The 19551-nt window shown below is 46.5% G+C and overlaps 1 protein-coding gene across 12 annotated transcripts in view; it reads left to right on the forward strand.

The window, feature by feature from the left end:
* The window catches only part of LOC139226742 (arylsulfatase G-like), a 244584-nt gene that overhangs the window by 151526 nt on the left and 73507 nt on the right, over positions 1–19551 (forward strand). For all 12 annotated transcript variants that reach the window (XM_070857718.1, XM_070857717.1, XM_070857720.1 and 9 more), the window contains one exon: positions 16285–16332. In XM_070857718.1, the coding sequence (XP_070713819.1) occupies positions 16285–16332 (48 nt within the window). The remainder of the gene's footprint in view (positions 1–16284; positions 16333–19551) is intronic.

Genomic DNA, 19551 nt, shown 5'->3' on the forward strand with positions numbered 1-19551 from the left:
AAAATTGAAATTTTTTTTTAACTTAGTTTCCCCTTAACCGCCGAGAATAAAGCTGCAATGCCCATTTTCTCGCCGAGCAATTAGTTTTAATTACTTTTAACATAAAAGTGGAAATTCTCGCCAGCGTTACTTACCAAACGTTTCTGAGTGGGCAGTCGGACATTAAGGGGCTCATAGGAAAGTCTAGCTCTATGTGTCTTTTAGAGCACATCTTGTGAACCAGGAGGAGCAAGAGTGCTCACCCTGGCCCTTCATGCAATTCTTGTGCTTTGATCGCCACCCCCTTCCTAACTTGCAATCCTGAGTCTGTCACTGGTCCCTCCCGATTGTCAGTCCGACCATGCCTGGCAGCTGGCCATGTAAACATTAATTATTTTGAATGCAGTCCAAAATTACTATCCTATCATTCCATATTAGTAAGAAGCTTTATCGATAACACATGGTCCATGTGATCGCCTTGACTGGTTTCAATCACCTGAGTGGGTGAGAGAGTGGATCAGCTGGTCTTTTCCTACCCGTCAACATTGTATGTTTGTATTTTGCTTAATAATTTGAATGGTGTGGGTTTGTTGCTTTTGATGAAGGACAAGGACCCCAATCTTCCAGTTTTTTTCCAAGCTTAAAATAAAGCATTAGGAACCAGGAAATTGCCCAGTCTACCCAATGCAGACACCAATTTTGTGTCTGTAATTGAGACTGGATAGATTTTATGGCTCAAGTACGCAAAAAAAATCATCCAAGTTTCCCTGTTTGAATTCTTCATTTTGGCACCGCCTAGCCTGTCGCTTAGTTTTGGGGTGGAGCCCAAGATCTGCGCCAAAAAGATTGGGTTGCCACGGTAACCAGGGACACAATGTGGGCTGAGGCTGGAAAGTAAAACATACAGCCAGCTCACATCAAGCTACACAGGCACATTAAACATTGCTGCAACTTACCTCCATTAAATTATTAAAGTGTAATGACAAAAGTCTATCCCTGCCAGCCCCCCCCCCCACCCCGCCATGCCGATACCCGCTCATATCCCATGCTGAATGGCCTCCCAGTCTCCGCACCGATCCCTGGCCTAACGGCCTCCTCTCTCCCGGTCCCCACTCCTAACTATGCCCGAAAGGCTTCCCCACCCTCCGCCCTCTCTCCCACTCTCTCTCACCTCTCTCCTGCTGCTGTCCGGGGGCCCTGGAACTGCATCTGCTGCACTGAGTTACTTACCTGTGCCAATTTTCTTAACTTGCCACAAGGTTTTTCCACAGAGGCCACATACACCATCCTAAAATGAATTGGAGTAAATCGGAGCTGGCCAAACTTGCTTAAATGGCCAGAATTGGCACGGGTGGCAGATAACGCCCCCTATGATACAAAAAAACGAACCTAAAAAAAATCGTAACTGAGTTACGCTGGCGCACATTGATTGGGGAAACTTGTATTTTTTAACTTAAGCCAAAAAAAGTGGCGCACGCCAAAAAAACGGCGCAAATCACTTGGGGAAAATTGAGCTCTATATGTAGCTGCAAGTTCCTCTTCTAATTTACGATATTAGTTTCAGATTCATAAGAAATTATATACATCTTACAAATACTGTCTTGGGACTCTCTTCAATAGTAGGGGAAGGAAATAGATTGGCCCAGAAATTAGGCTACTTACCGCCACCCATTAGCGCTGGAATCCTGGCGAAAAATGGCGGCTGCCACTCTTAACACCCTTCTCTGGCGTGGAACTCGGTGGCTGCCAATAGCAGTGCTGGCCCTGGAGATGCAAATGGGGAGAGCTGACGCCAGCCGACTTGACATCACGCTCTGCGAACTTTGACCTCAGCACTGAGTTTAGCACTGGGTCTTCAGCTTGCTCTGAAAAGTGAACGTGCAGCAGACTGACAGATGCCGTCAGCACTTCTTAAAGGGACTTACACAAGATTACATAGGATATATGGCACAGAAACAGGCCATTCGGCCCAACCAGTCCATTCTGGCATTTATGCTCCACTCGAGCCTCCTTAAATGCATCTATACTATTAGCTTCAACCGCTCCCTGTGGTAGCGAGTTCCACGTTCTCACCACTCTTTGGGTAAATAAGTTTCTTCTGAATTCCCTATTTGATTTCTGGGTGACTATCTTATATTGATGGTTATGCTCTTCCCCACAAGTGGAAACATTCTCTCTGTATTCGCTCTTTTAAAACCTTTCATAATTTTAAAGACCTCTATTAGGTCATCTTTTTTCAAGAGAAAAGATATCCAGCCTGTTCATCCTTTCCTGATATGTATATCCTTGGATTTTTGGTATCATCCTTATAAATCTTCTCTACACCCTCTCCAGTGCCTCTGTATCCTTTTTATAATATGCCGACCAGATCTGTATGCAGTAAAGTGTGGTCTAACCAAGGTTCTATACAGGTTTAGCATAACTTCCCTACTTTTCAATTCTATCCCTCTAGAAATAAACCCTAGTGCTTGGTTTGCATCTTTTATGACCTTGCTAACCTGTGTCGCAACTTTTAGTGATTTGTGTATTTGTACTCTGAGGATCCCTTTGTTCCTCTACCCCATTTAGATTTTTATTTTCCAAGTAATAAATGACCTCCTTATTCTTCCTACTAAAATGTAATACCTCACACATAGGGCCCAAGTTTCGAGCTGCGCCTAGAACGGCGCAGTCCCGACCTGGACGCCCGTTTTTCACGCCACAAAGTGCGCCTAAAAAAACCCTCCAGATTCTCCACCTCCCTGCAGGTCTTCTCACCCTCGGCGCAGCGCAGCACGAGCTGTAGGGGGCGAGCCAGGTCCCTGCGCTGAAAACAGTGCCGGGACCTCTGCACATGCGCGCTACAGTGGGCGCGCAAGTGCAGTAGCTCCAGGCGCCCGAAACATTGTGGGAGGGGCCCGAAGCACGCAGCCCCTAGCCTTGGCCGAATGGCCTCACTGGGGCTGCGTGAATAAGGCTCCTCCCACGGTCAGCTCCTGCTTCCTACCGATCCGACTCGACTCCCGCTCCCACCCCCCGGACCGGACCCGACTCCCGCTTCCCCCCCCCCCCCCCCCGTCTCCGGACCCAACCCGACTCCCGCTTCCCCCCCCCCCTCCAGACCGGACCCGACCCGACTCCCGCTCCCCCCCCCCCCCTCCTGGACCGGACCCGACCCGACTCCCACTTCCCACCCTGCCCCCGGACCGGACCCGACCTGACTCCCGCTTCCCCCGACCTGACTCCCGCTTCCCCCGACCTGACCTCCCTCTCCCTCCCTCCCTCCCTCCCCCCGAACCGAACCGACCTCTCTCCCCCCGACCTGAACCGAACCGACCGACCTCCCACCACCCCCCCACCGACCCGTGCTCCCCCCGACCCGACCCAACGCAACCTACCTGTAAATCTGGTGATGGGGACGGGCCCTGCCTGAAGTTTCGGGCCCGGCCCGTTCAGCGTCCCTCCCTCTTCTCCTTTTTCTTCCCCCCCCCAATCTCCTTCCCCCCCCCCCCCAATCTCCTTCCCCCCCCCATCTCCTTTTCCCCCCCCCCATCTCCTTCCCCCTCCCCATCTCCTTCCCCCTCCCCCCCATCTCCTTTCCCCCCCATCTCCTTTCCCCCCCATCTCCTTTCCCCCCCCATCTCCTTTCCCCCCCCATCTCCTTTCCCCCCCCATCTCCTTTTCCCCCCCCATCTCCTTTTCCCCCCATCTCCTTTTCCCCCCCATCTCCTTTTCCCCCCATCTCCTTTCCCCCCCATCTCCTCCCCCCCATCTCCTCCCCCCCATCTCCTTCCCCCCCCCCATCTCCTTCCTCCCCCCCCCATCTCCTTCCTCCCCCCCCCATCTCCTTCCCTCCCCCCCCATCTCCTTCCTCCCCCCCCCATCTCCTTCCTCTCCTCCCCCCATCTCCTTCCTCTCCTCCCCCCCCCATCTCCTTCCTCTCCTCCCCCCCCATCTCCTTCCTCTCCTCCCCCCATCTCCTTCCTCCCCCCCCATCTCCTTCCTCTCCTCCCCCCATCTCCTTCCTCCCCCCCCATCTCCTTCCTTCCTCCCCCCCCCCATCTCCTTCCTTCCTCCCCCCCCATCTACTTCCTCCCCCCCCCATCTCCTTCCTCCCCCCCCCATCTCCTTCCTCCCCCCCCCATCTCCTTCCTCCCCCCCCATCTCCTTCTCCCCCCCCATCTCCTTCCTCCCCCCCCCCATCTCCTTCCTCCCCCCCCCCCATCTCCTTCCTCCCCCCCCCCATCTCCTTCCTCCCCCCCCCCCATCTCCTTCCTCCCCCCCCCATCTCCTTCCTCCCCCCCCCATCTCCTTCCTCCCCCCCCCCCCATCTCCTTCCTCCCACCCCCCCCATCTCCTTCCTCCCACCCCCCCATCTCCTTCCTCCCCCCCCCATCTCCTTCCTCCCCCCCCATCTCCTTCCTCCCCCCCCCCCATCTCCTTCCTCCCCCCCCCATCTCCTTCCTCCCCCCCCCATCTCCTTCCTCCCCCCCCCCATCTCCTTCCTCCCCCCCCCATCTCCTTCCTCCCCCCCCCATCTCCTTCCTCCCCCCCCCATCTCCTTCCTCCCCCCCCATCTCCTTCCTCCCCCCCCCATCTCCTTCCTCCCCCCCCCCCATCTCCTTCCTCCCCCCCCCCATCTCCTTCCTCCCCCCCCCATCTCCTTCCTCCCCCCCCCCATCTCCTTCCTCCCCCCCCCATCTCCTTCCTCCCCCCCCCATCTCCTTCCTCCCCCCCCCATCTCCTTCCTCCCCCCCCATCTCCTTCCTCCCCCCCCCATCTCCTTCCTCCCCCCCCCATCTCCTTCCTCCCCCCCCCATCTCCTTCCTCCCCCCCCCATCTCCTTCCTCCCCCCCCATCTCCTTCCTCCCCCCCCATCTCCTTCCTCCCCCCCCATCTCCTTCATCCCCCCCCCATCTCCTTCATTCCCCCCCCCCATCTCCTTCCTCCCCCCCCCAATCTCCTTCCTTCCCCCCCCCATCATCTCCTTCCTCCCCCCCATCATCTCCTTCCTTCCCCCCCCCCATCTCCTTCCTCCCCCCCCCCATCTCCTTCCTCCCCCCCCCCATCTCCTTCCTCCCCACCCCATCTCCTTCCTCCCCACCCCATCTCCTTCCTCCCCACCCCATCTCCTTCCTCCCCCCCCCATCTCCTTCCTCCCCCCCCCCCATCTCCTTCCTCCCCCCCCCCCATCTCCTTTCTCCCCCCCCCATCTCCTTCCTCCCTCCCCATCTCCTTCCTCCCCCCCATCTCCTTCCTCCCCCCCATCTCCTTCCTCCCCCCCATCTCCTTCCTCCCCCCCATCTCCTTCCTCCCCCCCCCCCATCTCCTTCCTCCCCCCCCCATCTCCTTCCCCCCCCATCTCCTTCCTCCCCCCCATCTCCTTCCTCCCCCCCATCTCCTTCCTCCCCCCCATATCTTTCTCTTTCCCCCCCCCCTATCTCCTTTCCCTCCCCCCCCCACCCTCCCCCTCCCCTCGCTGTCAGAAACACAGACACTGACAGACAGAGAATGAGAGACACAGAGAGATAGAGACTCTGACAGAGACATACTGGGGGGGGGGCATCCCAGCACGCTGTTGGAGGGCTCCCAGTGCTGCAGTCGGTAAATAGAAAATGTTTTATTTATTGATTTAAAAATATATATTTCTTATTAATTTTTTTTGATTGATTTATTGGTTGATTTATTGATGTATTTATCATTTATTATTGATGATGGCTCTTTATTTGTAAAACTGAAGTGTTTAATGTTTGTAAACTTCCCTTTAACCCCCCCCCCCCCCAATTCCCTATGCCTGATTTGTAACCTACGCCTGATTTTCTAAAGTGTAGACAAGGTTTTTTCGAGCATACAAAAATCTTCACTTACTCCATTCTAAGTTAGTTTGGAGTAAGTTTTCACTGACGAAACTATGAAAGCCGGCGTAAGTGGCCGGACATGCCCCCTTTTGAAAAAAAAATTCTGTTCCAAAGTGAAACTGTTCTAACTGACTAGAACTGGAGCAAACTAAATAACGAGAATTCCGATTTCTAAGATACTCCGTTCTACACCAGTTGCTCCTAAAAATCAGGAGCAAATCATGTGGAAACTTGGGGCCATAATCTGTGTTGAACTTCATTTGAAAATTATATGCCCATTCTGCAAGTTTATTAATGTCCTCCTATAATTTGCCCACCCCCTCCCCCCCGCCAATTTGGTGTCATCCGCAAATTTAGAAATTGTGTTTTTGATTCCAAAGTCTAAATCATTAATATAAATTGTGAACAACAGTGGTCCCAGCACTGACACTTGTGGAACACCACTGCCCACCCTCTGCCACTGTGAATCGCTACCCTTTACCCTGACTCTCTGCTTTTTGTCTTGAAGCCAGCTAGCTTTCCATTCTGCTACTTGTCCCCTGACTCTGCATTCTCTGACCTTGTTCATCAGTCTATTATGTAGTACCTTATCGAAGGCCTTTTGAAAATCTATATAAATTACATCTACTGCATTACCAATGTCCACTCTCTCTGTTACCTCTTCAAAAAATTCAATGAGCTTGGCCATGCAAAACTTTCCCTTTTGAAATACATGCTGACTATTCATTATTATATTTTAGGTTTCTAGATGCTCTTCTGTTTTCTCCTTTGGTAGGAATTCCATTATTTTTCCTACCATCAATGTTAAACTGACTGGTCAATAATTCCCTGGACATATTCCATCCCCCTTCTTGAATATAGGTATTACATTAGCCATCTGCCAGTCCTCTGGCACTACAACGTTTTCTAATGAATGATTAAATATGTGTAGTAATTTCTCTGCTATCTCTTCCCTGGATTCTTTTAAAATGCGTGGATGCAATCCATCCAGACCAGTGGTTTTATCCTCTTTGAGTTTGATTAGTTTATTTAATATATCCCCCCTTTTTATTTTAAATGCACTTATCTCATTACTAATCTCATTATCCAATGTGATGTCCACCTGTTCCAACTCCACACACACATTTCAGGTAAGTTTGCATTTAAGTTTTTGGACTAGATTTTTTTTAAATTTTATTGAAGTAGTGGCTTGGTGCACTACATGTTAAAAGTTTTTAAAATGTGCCGGGATGCTGTTGGATGCTTGCAAGGCCTCAGATAATCTCTGAGAATACAGAAAATGTGGGAAATAGTCAGCAATTCAGGCAGCATCCATGGAGAGAGAAACAGAGTTCACGTCTTGGGTCAAGGTGCTGCCTGACCTGCTGAGTATTTCGATCATTTTATGCTTTTATTTTAGATTTACATGCAACCCAGACAGCTCCTTTCTGCCTGGGGCATCTGGGATGGGAATCATCCACCTGTGGTACCAGTGACCACACCCCAATTCCATTATCAACATTTGTCCCACACCTTACCTTCCTTCTGTTACTGACCATCACAGCTTCCTCTTGAACACAATGTTGAAATAAAAGCTACCACAAAGCAAACCTTCCAATCCAGGTTTATACATCTATCCATCCGATATGACATCAAGAAATCAACTCAACATCCTTATGCATTCCCTTAGTGACAGTATTGTGTGTGCTTTGCCTATCCTACTGATGTCACGCAGTGCTATCCCAGTGGCTGCAGCATGGCTGGTGGAAGGCTGCTAACTATCAATAGGGGGACACTGCAAATGGCGTGGCTGGTTGACTTTGAGGAGCTGGTGGCTGGGAGTGTGAAATTGAGTGACGATGTTTCTTCTTGTTCACTCTCCTTGGTCAACCGTTGGCTGGGCAGTCTGTATTTTTTGGGTGTGCAAAATGAGGAAGACACAAGGGTGGAGTTGTGGTGAGGGGAGGGCGGAAAAACAAATGGTGCATACGAGGAGGAGGATAACATATGAGAATATCAGCATCTTGTATCCTTTCAGGCCCGCCGTTGACCAAGGGCTCAGCCATGCCCCTGCCAAGAATGGCCAGGAGCATCTCCCTGGGTGAGTTGAAGCTAGGAATAGGAGATTGTTGGTAGGTGAGTGATTGGGGGTAGGACTCATGCATTGAGCAGTGTGTTAGGCTAGTGGTGCAGTTGGTAGGGGACAGCTTTTGAAGATGCATTCAATTACTTTGAATGAAGCTTCTTTGGGCACTGTAGCCAGGTCGTGGGGGCAACACTGCTGGCTGTGATGGCCTCGGTGATCTGGTCCCACATCGTTATTTTTGGAGGTCCTCCTGGCCCCTGTGAGTAGAGGACCTCTCTTGCAGTGTTGACCCCCTGCGCAAAGCTGGAGTGCTGTGTGGGAGACCCTGGGTGCCCCTTCCCTTGCTTGCTGAACCATTTGTGTTAGTGCTGAAGCACTAGCGGCATTTTTTTTAGGTGCGGAAGGCAATTCAGTTTTAAGCGCTGAAGACTCCCAATTGGGAATTCTTTTTAAAGTAAATTTTTTTCAGAAAGCAGTTGAACTGTAAGGGCTAAACACTGCCTATTTTTACATGATTTTTATTTTTTTCATTTCAGAAGGCAGTTCCCCTTTAAGGGACTAAACTGCTTTCTGAAATGATAGCCTTGGTTGAAGAAAAGGCTGCTCTTGCTGCAATGACACTATGGCCATGCTATATTGGGGCCTCCTTACCAGAACAGTCGCACCATTTTGAAAGTACCCTTTTCTATCCTTTTTAGGTCCAAAGTGGATAACCTCACATTTACTTGCATTGAAATCCATTTACCACCCTTTTGCCCATTCACTTAAAATATCAATATAAAATAATATCAATCAAGATAATAAAATCAATAAGGCTTCTGGACATAAACATATATTATTCTTCACTGGGCAGTAAATCGTCCTTACCAAGATTTGGAGAAGTTAACTTCTCATATCAAAACAATAAATGAAAATTAAACGGTGTGAAGATTTCAGTAAGACTTAGATGAGCAACTCTGGGCATTGCCAAATTTCATTGCAGAAGGATATGAGAAGAGCATACTTGGTTTGAAACAAACTTGCAAAAGAACATAACCATAAGAAATAAGAGCTGGAGGAGGCCATTCAGCCCTTCAAGCCTGCTCCGCCATTCAAATAAGATCATGGCTGATCTTCTACCTCAACTCCACCTTCCCGCACTATCCGTATATCTACGTTTCTTTCAATGGTTAATGGATGCTTCCACTTACCTGAGGTGTTGATTATATATGTATTAAGGGAAAATTCATGTGGGTTACATATTATCGTCTATAGAAAGTTTTCATATTTATAATAGTTGACACACAGCCCTTGCATGAATAATCTGGCCTCCCTGGCCTATATTTTCTGCTCAAGTTACACCAGCTCACCAGTGTAACTAGGGTGGGAAATGCAGTGAAAACCTATCTACCGGCTTCCAATCACTCGGCCACTTCCAGGGTTTCCTGCCAGAAATGGTGGAAGACATAGAGTATAATATTAAAATGCAAATGAGGGAACTAAGTCATCTTTGCACTATAGCAATGTTGAAGGCAAAAGACACCTCTTCATCCCCGCCATTTAGCATTGCAATGTTTAACCGGGGCGCAGCGTGGCGGCCCGGGAGCAGCGTAGAAGCATACTACTTCAGAGAGCAGCGCTAGCTGGTGCAGGAGGGCGAAGGCAGCGAAGAGAGACGTCAAGGTCCAGGTCGGTGATTGGAGCGTGGACAGCTACAGCAGGAGTGGCAAGGTTGGGACGAAGGAGTGGCGAGAGACTCGAGGGATGTGATTGGGGCCCAGGGGAGGCATGTGTCCGGGGCCAGGGGCCCAGGGGCAGCACAGGCCAGCCCACAGTGTGATATGTGTGCACACTAGGTCTGTGCAGCAGAGCTGGTTTCCAGTCGTCTTGAGTAACCCTTGCCACTGGACCAAGACCTAGCTCTGTCAGGACACCAGCCACCACATGTTTTTTAAAAAAATCCACACACAGGCATCTTCCACCCTTGAGGATGTAGTTCGGGTCCTTCATTGAAACACCTGTGAACTCATCCTTTTTTGGCGTGGAAGCAAGCCATCCTTGTTTCGAGGGACCGCCTATGATGTTTAACCAACAGCTCATAAACTGATGGTAGTGCTATTCTACAGCAGGCCTCTCAGGTCTGCCACAAACTCATTCCAGATGGACTGCTTGGCAGGAGTGAGGAAGCCTGCCAAAATTATGCAAATGACCCCTAGGCTTCAAAATCAACAATTTTGCTAAAGTAGAAAACCTGGGTCTCCACTTCCAGAACTTTGTAAAGACCGTCAAATAAAACCCTGTTGTATTTTTTAAAAGTTGTTAGATGGTAGTTATTTGACAGAATATTTTGATGCATTAATTCATTATTGCTGCAACATTAGAGTCTGATCTTTCAGTCACTTTTCTGCTCTCTGGAATTCTCTTCAAAAAACACTTTTCTTTGTCTTCTCCCTCCCTGTCTTCAGAAGCCTCCTGAAAGTCCATCTTTTTTAACCTCACCTTTTGGATTGCCACAGCTACCAAATCTCTCCCTTTTCCTGCTCGGTGTCTGCCTCCCTGCCTGGCAAAACATTTTGAGAAGTTTGTTTATGTGAGAAGCCTATATAAATGTAAGTTGTTGTTGAATTAATCACTACATTAACTAAGGGCCCGAAATTGGTCGATGCGTAAGGTCCGCCTATTTCTCGGCGGTATGCCGGTGGTGCATCATTTCAAACCGCCGAGACCGAAGAGGACAAAATTGTTCAAAAAATTTTTGCCATTATGTCGGCGGAATGCCAGCGGTGTGCAGTGGCCGGTATGTAACCTAGTAGTCGATACAGATCAACTTTCTCTTCAGATGGACGGTGTGGGACTGAACTGCGCATGCACAATTTTTTTTTCCATTTTATTTACAGAAGCGTTTTACTCGCGATTCCCGGGGTCACCCGCGCATGTGCAGTGACTTGAAGAGGAGGGAGAGAGAATGAGAAGGAGCAGCAAGCTAGTCAATGGGCAGTTGCTTTAAAAACACATTGCAGAGTTAAAAACTTGCCTAACAACTAATAATTCTACAGTTTGAAGAATAAGCATATTTTACAAAGTAAAAATCGTAACAGAAATATTATGGAAATGTTAAAAAAAAAATCGAAGCGCAGGAACATCGTAAAGGACGGGAGGTTGAGGGTGCCCGCCTTCGACGAGACGGAGTTACCTGCCCTTCTCGAGCATATAACAGAGAGGTAATCTGAGCGAATGAAGGATGGTCGTGGAAAGCCCCCCCCCCCCTCCAAAGGAATACAGCAGGATATGGGACGAAATCGGGGAGGCTGTGTCCTCCACAAGTACCATGGTACGCACCGGGGAAAGGTGCTGTAAGAGGTGGAATGACCTGGTGAGGATAGCAAGAGTAAGTAATGATTTTATTTATGCACCCCCCCCCCTCCCCCCATGTGCCATGTACCATGTAAATGTAGGTTCCATGTCACATGGATGATATTTATCTTAAGGTTACGGCAATGTATTCATGCTTTCAGGCAATGGCAAGAGGATCAATGCAGTGGTTTTTGTGTGTGTGTGTGACCCTGTGTGTCTGCGATGTTAAATAGATTGAAGATTTTTACTTTGATTTACTTTGCTTTCTGCAGAAGAAGACATCTGCAATAGCAGCCGATCAGGGGAGGACCCACAACCCAGGAGTCTCTGATGGATATCAAGATCCGTGCCCTGTCCCTGGTTGGGGATAGCACCATCGGTTTTGGAGCTGACCCACTCACACAGAATGGTCAATTGAATACAATCCAGTCTGTGTTGCAGTCCTCTCATGTAATGTTGGTCTGATATAATGTAAGTTTATTGCACTGTTATGTTGGCTTCATGTGATGTACTGCAATGTTGAGGGCATGTAACCCAATGCATATATGTATTGTCTGTCTGCGATATGTAATGCAGTACTGCGATAAGTCACTATACTATGTACTCATGTAACCCTGACCCCTTCCCTGGTGCCAAGCTTTTTAAAAATGTTGTTTTGTACTTCCAGACTTGGATGATTCAGACCACACCGACACAGACGACAGACCCACTGCCTCCACCTCTGGTGTCACCCAGCCCTCTCCCGACTTCACCACTTGCAGAGATGAGGAAGACGAAGAGGAACAGGAAGACGAAGAGCCACTGATCGTGCAGCCAGTGGAGGCGGGGGTGGACACGGAGGAGGATACACCAGCTCCATGTGGGCCAGCTGGAACATCATCTACCGCGGAGTCTGTATTTAGGGGATTCCTCCGTGGCTCCTCTGATTCGGCGGGACCAAGCCGTGCGCAGCAAGGCACCCCCAGTGTTGCAGTGCCTTTGCCGCAGCGACGGAGGTTGGTGCAGGAAAGGTCGGTTGCTGTAGGCGTGTAACAGGACATGGTGTCTATCATAAGCCAGCATCGACATAGGTCGAGAGCTGCTCAAGGCCATGACTACGATAGCCGTAAACATCGCGGCTCTATCAGAGCGGCAGTCGGAGGATATGTTGCTTATGATCACCGCGATGGAACGCACCGTCGAAGCCATGTGACAATCAATGGGATCGGGACATGGCATGGAACCACCCCTTGTGCCATAGTAATCAGGTCGACAGCACCTGAGGGTGGGGAGGTGACACCATCTTCCAGCCCTGTAGCTGTGCCTTCCACATCACGAGCTTTTCCTGAGGCCCCATTTATTGCGCCTGCAATGTCTGACTCCCAACGACAGCAACAGCACTCTGGGTGCGGTGCTGCACGACGGCTTGGTACCAGCACAGGGAGCTTCAGGCTCAGGGGCACCGGGAAAGGGACGGGCGGGAGTAAGAAAAGGGGGAATAGTCCCAAGGGTGATGTAGCACGCGGTCGAGGACGTGGCCGAGATCGTGGCTGAGGACAGTAAAGGATCTTTTTGTTGTACTTGTTCATTGAATAATTTAAGTTTGATTTGTAAAAGTTTGTTAAAGTTGTTTTATAGTTATCAGTTTTAAAATTGTTGTTTTTTTTGAGATTCTTACATAAACGTTTGAATTGAATTTAAGCACTCTTGTACAGTGTCAAACTTTTTGGCTAACAGTCATCAGGGTCTCAAAATGCAGCTCTTTAACTGCTCAGTAAACCTTCTGCCATTCTGAAAAGGACCTGTTTATTCCTACTCTTTACTTCCTGTCTGCCAACCAGTTCTCTATCCACGTCAATACATTACCCCCAATACCATGTGCTATAATTTTGCACATTAATCTCTTGTGTGGGACCTTGTCAAAAGCCTTTTGAAAGTCCAAATACACCACATCCACTGGTTCTCCCTTATGAACTCTACTAGTTACATCCTCAAAAAACTCCAGAAGATTTGTCAAGCATGATTTCCCTTTCATAAATCCATGCTGACTTGGACCGATCCTGTCACTGATTTCCAGATGCGCTGTTATTACATCTTTAATAATTGATTCCAACATTTTCCCCACCACCGATGTCAGGCTAACTGGTCTATAATTCCCTGTTTTCTCTCTCCTTTTTTTAAAAAGTGGGGTTACATTAGCTACCCTCCAATCCATAGGAACTGATCCAGAGTCCATGGAATGTTGGAAAATGACCACCAATGCATCTACTATTTCTAGGGCCACTTCCTTAAGTACTCTGGGATGCAGACTATCGGGCCCTGTGGATTTATCGGCCTTCAGTCCCCTTCAATTTCCCTAACGCCATTTCCTGACTGATGAGGATTTCCCTCCGTTCCCCCTTCTCACTAGACCCTCGGTCCCCTAGTATTTTCGGGAGGTTTGTCTGCCATTTCCTTGTTCCCATTATGAAGTCACCTGATTCTGACTGCAAGGGACCTACATTTATCTTCACTAATCTTTTTCTCTTCACGTATCTATAGAAGCTTTTGCAGTCAGTTTTTATGTTCCCTGTAACATTACTCTTATACTCTATTTTCCCCCTCCTCTGCTGAATTCTAAATTTCTCCCAGTCCTCAGGTTTGCTGCTTTTTCTGGCCAATTTATATGCCTCTTGGATTTAACACTTTCCCTAATTTCCCTTGTTAGCCACGGTTGAACCACCTTCCCTTTTTTATTCTTACGCCAGACAGGGATATACAATTGTTGTAGTTCATCCATGTGATATTTAAATGTCTGCCATTGCCTACCCACCATCAACCCTTTAAGTATCATTCTCCAGTCTATCCTAGCCAATTCATGTCTCATACCGTCGGAATTTCCTTTCTTTAAGTTCAGGACCCTAGTCTTTGAATTAATTGTGTCACTCTCCATCTTAATGAAGAATTCTACCATATTATGGTCACTCTTCCCCAAGGGGCCCCGCATGACCAGATTGTTCATTAATCCTCTCTCGATACACAAGACCCAGTCTTGGATGGCCTGCTCTCTAGTTTGTTCCTCGACGTATTGGTCTAGAAAACCATCCCTTATACACTCCAGGAAATCCTCCTCCACAGTATTGCGACCAGTTTGGTTAGCCCAATCAATATGTAGATTAAAGTCACCCATGATAACTGCTTATTGCACACATCCCTAATTTCCTGTTTGATGCCATCCCCAACCTCCCTACTACTGTTTGGTGGTCTGTACACAACTCCCACTAACGTTTTCTGCCCTTTGGTGTTTCGCAGCTCTACCCATATAAATTCCACATCATCCACGGTAATGTCCTTCCTTGCTATTGCGTTAATCTCTTTAACCAGTAGCGCTACCCCACCTCCTTTTCCTTCCTGTCTGTCCTTCTTGAATATTGAATACCCCTGGATGTTGAGTTCCCAGCCTTGGTTACTCTGGAGCCATGTTTTTGTAATCCCAATTACATCATACCCGTTAACAACTATCTGCGCAGTCAATTCATCCACCTTATTACAAATGCTCCTCACATTGAGAGTCTGAGCCTTCAGTGTTTTTTTAACACTGTTTTGAATTATGTTGTAATGTGGTCCTTTTTGATTTTTGCCCTTGATTTCTCTGCCCTCCACTCTTGCTTTTCTCCTTCCTACCTTTTGCTTTGCCCCCTTTTTACTTCCCTCTCTCTCCCTGCATAGATTCCCACCCCCTGCCGTTTTAGTTTAAACAATCCGCCTAGGACGTCGATTCCGGTCCTGCCCAGGTGCAGACCGTCCTGTTTGTACTGGTCCCACCTCCCCCAGAACTGGTTCCAATGTCCCAGGAATTTGAATCCCTCCCCCTTGCACTATTCCTCAAGCCACGTATTCATCTGAGCTATCCTGCAATTCCTACTCTGACTAGCACGTGGCACTAGTAGCAATCCTGAGATTACTGCCTTTTGAGGGCCTACTTTTAAGTTAACTCCTAGCTCCCTAAATTCAGCTTGTAGGACCTCATCCCGTTTTTTTACCTATATCGTTGGTGTACTTTTGAAGTGTAGTCATTGTTGTAATGTAGGAAATATAGCTGCCACTTTGCACACAAGAAGCTTCTACAATAGCAGACCAGATAATCTGTTTTTTAGAGATACAAAATGATGAAAAGTCATCAACCTGAAACGTTAACTCTCTTTCTCACTTCACAGATGCTGCCTGACCTGATGAGTATTTCCAGCATTTTCTGTTTTCATTTTTATTTTTTAGTGATGTTGATTGAGGGATAAAAATTGGCCAAGATACTGGGGATAACTCCCCTGCTCTTCTCTGAAATAGTGCCATGGGATCTTTTACCACCTGAGAGAAGATGGAGCTTCAGTTTAATGCCCGTCTGAAAGACAGCACCTCAGACAGTGAAGCACTCCCTCAGTACTGCAGTGTCAGCCTAGATTTTTGTGCTCAAGTCTCTGGAGTGGAACTTGAACCCACAATCTTCTGACTCAAAGGCGAGAGCGCTACCAACTGAACCACACTAACGTGCTGTGCATTATGAATGGATACTGATAACTTCTTTGTTATTATTTAATTTTGGTGCTAATATTCTTTTGCACAATGAATGAATCCTTCAACTAAAACTTAAATCAATTAATTCCAGCTCAGCTAAAGTAATCCGTATATTACAATCAATTTTTAGATCAGGCTTGTAATTCAAAAGAGCCTTTGAGTCACTCGGGATCAGTATCAAGAATTTCACAATTTTAAGCTAAATTACATTGTTGCAACACAACAGCAAGCTTCAGTTTTATCATTAAAATTGCAGTAATGCTTAATTAGTCTTACCCGTTGTTGGGAAATGTTATCATGGAAAACAAGATTTCACCATTTAAAAAAAGTTCCACTGCACCTTGTGTTAACTAATGCTTTTGTGTATATGTCTAATTCTATTTGGAAATAATCACTAAAAATAGGTAGAAAATCATTTTTTGCCCATGGTAATTAAAAAAATATGTATTTTGGAAACTAAAATGTTTTTCAGTAAAAGTTTAAAATACTTGATTTGTAATTTGTTTTTAAAAATCCTTCAAATACACTTACTTCTTACAGGTAAATGGCATCTTGGACATCATGGACATTACCACCCTAATTTTCGTGGTAAGAAAGAACTTACGGTCAGAAATTAAATACAAAGCTGAGTTTTTGAAGACTGACAATTTCTATGCTGTATAAGTTTGGATAAATTTAAAGAAAATAATTAATAAATGAAATTATTGTTCTACATTCATGATTTATGTAACTTATGTAATTTGTGATAGTTAGCATTGCAGTTTTGCAGAACATGCTTCATGAATTTTTGTTTGAAAAATATATTAATTTACAATGGGTTACATTTCAAACACAAGCTGTCAACAGCTATTGTACATAGCACAATGCAGAAACTTGACTTTTCCTAATTTTTAACAAAGAGGATGTAGGATAAGCAATAAGAAAACCTAAGGCAACATTGTGCTTATTAGCTATAGCCACTAGTGAAATATGTTGAAGTGCCAACTTGCATACAAGATAGCGGACGCAGAACTGAGGCCAGCAACACATTCAGTCTGAGGAAATTATTACTGGCAGTGCATGCATTAAAATGACCAGATTTAAGTTTCCTGGGATGTGGTGGTGATGAATAGAACGGCTCCGCAGAGCATGGAAAATTTAAATCACGTTTGCTGTTAAATCATCACATTTAACTTTCCTGTGTTATGGGGAGCCATGGTGACTAATGAGGCAGCCACACAGGAAAATAAATTAGAATCTTCTAATTTAATTGATATTATGCATAAGTGGGCAACCAGCCAGTAAGTTCTGGCAACAAGCCCAGAAATGTTTTTAAAAGTTCATTTTCTAATTGTGAGCATTACTGGCAAAGCTGGCAATTATTGCCACACCCAGTTCATCAAGCCTGCTGCCGAATAAAACCTGTCCTTTTTTAAAAAAAAAAAATGGCAAAATATCTCAACCCTAGTATTAACAATTAAGAACATAAGAACTAGGAGCAGGAGTAGGCTGTTCAGCCCTTTGAACCAGCGCCACAATTCAATAAGATCGTGGCTGATCTACCTCAACTCCACCTTCCCGCACTATCCCCATAATACCTTGGTTCCCTTAATATCCAAAAATCTATCGATTTCTGTCTTGAATATACTCAACGACTGAGCATCCTCAGCCCTCTGGGGTAGAGAATTCCAAAGATTCACAACCCTTTGAGTGAAGAAATTTCTCCTCATCTCAGTTTTAAATGGCCCATCCCCTTATTCTGACACTGTGATCCCGAGTTGTAGACTCCCCAGTCAGGGGAAACATCCTTCTAGCATTAGCCTGTCAAGCCCCTTAAACATGTTATATGTTTCAATGAGATCACCTCTCATTCTTCTAAACTCTGGAGAATATAGGCCTACTTTACTCAGTCTCTCCTCACAGGACAATCCCTCCATCCCAGGAATCAGTCTGGTAAACCTTCGTTGCACTCACTCTAAGGCAAGTATATCCTTTTTTAGATAAGGAGACCAAGTACTGCAGATTTGGTCTCACCAAGGCCCTATTGCTTCCCTAAAGTTGATAAAGAAGAGGGATAAAATACAGAAATGAATCCTGGATTTTACTTAAGAAACTTCCCATTTTTGGGTGTTGTAGAGACAGTTTGGCAAAGAATAATTGGGACAGTGAGGCACTCTGCTGAAACTGCTCTTAAAATCTGTTTGCCACAGTTTGCCTGCCACGATTCCATTATGACCATGATCTGTCTGCCGGAAGCTCACCACACTGCATTTAAATGAAGCAGGAATGGTGACAGATTAAGAAAAGGGGAGGTGCAACGAGACCTTAGGGGTCATGGTACATCAGTCATTGAAGGTTGGCATGCAGGTACAGCAGGCGGTTAAGAAAGCAAATGACATGTTGGCCTTCATAGCAAGGGGATTTGAGTACAGGGGCAGGGAGGTGTTGCTACAGTTGTACAGGGCCTTGGTGAAGCCACACCTGGAGTATTGTGTACAGTTTTGGTCTCCTAACTTGAGGAAGGATATTCTATTTATTGAGTGCAGCGAAGGTTCACCAGACTGATTCCCGGGATGGCGGGACTGACATATCAAGAAAGACTGGGTCAACTGGGCTTGTATTCACTGGAGTTCAGAAGAATGAGAGGGGATCTCATAGAAACGTTTAAAATTCTGACGGGTTTAGACAGGTTAGATGCAGGAAGAATGTTCCCAATGTTGGGGAAGTCCAGAACCAGGGGTCACAGTCTAAGGATAAGGGGTAAGCCATTTAGGACCGAGATGAGGAGAAACTTCTTTACCCAGAGAGTGGTGAACCTGTGGAATTCTCTACCATAGAAAGTTGTTGAGGCCAATTCACTAAATATATTCAAAAAGGAGTTAGATGTAGTCCTTACTACTAGGGGGATCAAGGGGTATGGTGAGAAAGCAGGAATGGTGTACTGAGGTTGCATGTTCAGCCATGAACTCATTGAATGTTGGTGCAGACTCGAAGGGCCGAATGGCCTACTCCTGCACCTATTTTCTATGTTTCTATGAAGACATGGTGCCCTTGAGATTTCCCTGTGTCCTGCCTATTGATCATTTGAAATGACCACCATGTAATGGTGGTGGTGCTGAGCCTGTGATGTGGTCCACAGATGGGAAAAGATTGGAAAGGTGAAAAGTCATACTGAAATGTTATTCTGCAACAACCCCTCCACCTACCTTTTTTCATTAAAATGTTCCTTAAACCCATCTCTTTGATCAAATTTTTTGCGATGATTTTAACCAACCCGCCTGACGGAAAATTGACAAAATCATTTGGGCATCCGTTTTAAACCACACGATTTTATTTTCGATGGAAAGTAAAATTGGGTGGAATGTAAAACTGGCACCAGATCCAATCTTGTCTGTTTCCTGCTGGGCAGATTACATTAAAATTTCCCCTTTCATCACCCTTCATTTCCTCTTCGGCTTGGCACCAATTTTTTCATCATGCCTCTGTAAAATGCTTTGGGACATTTTATCTATATAAATGTAAGTTGTTATTTTAACATTTAAATGCTATACCACCATTCATATTTTAATAATTGAAGACAACTGATTATCTCATTGCCTCTTGGATCGGTTTCCTTAAGATTAATGCATGTTTCCCTTCAGGGAAATTAAAATAAATACTGTCACTTTCTCTTTGCCTTTATAAGTTCTCACTCTCACAGTTCCACTCCGCCAAGCTTCGGAGTGACCCTGGAATTTCTGGCCTCTAGTTTTTTTTAAACAAAGATCTAGGTGCTAGAATAGGCCCACCTCAATATCATTCTCTTACTTTGTCTAGAGAGTAGGAAAA

This window comes from Pristiophorus japonicus, chromosome 16 (assembly GCF_044704955.1).
Source record: "Pristiophorus japonicus isolate sPriJap1 chromosome 16, sPriJap1.hap1, whole genome shotgun sequence".
NCBI classification, from domain to species: Eukaryota; Metazoa; Chordata; class Chondrichthyes; family Pristiophoridae; genus Pristiophorus; species Pristiophorus japonicus.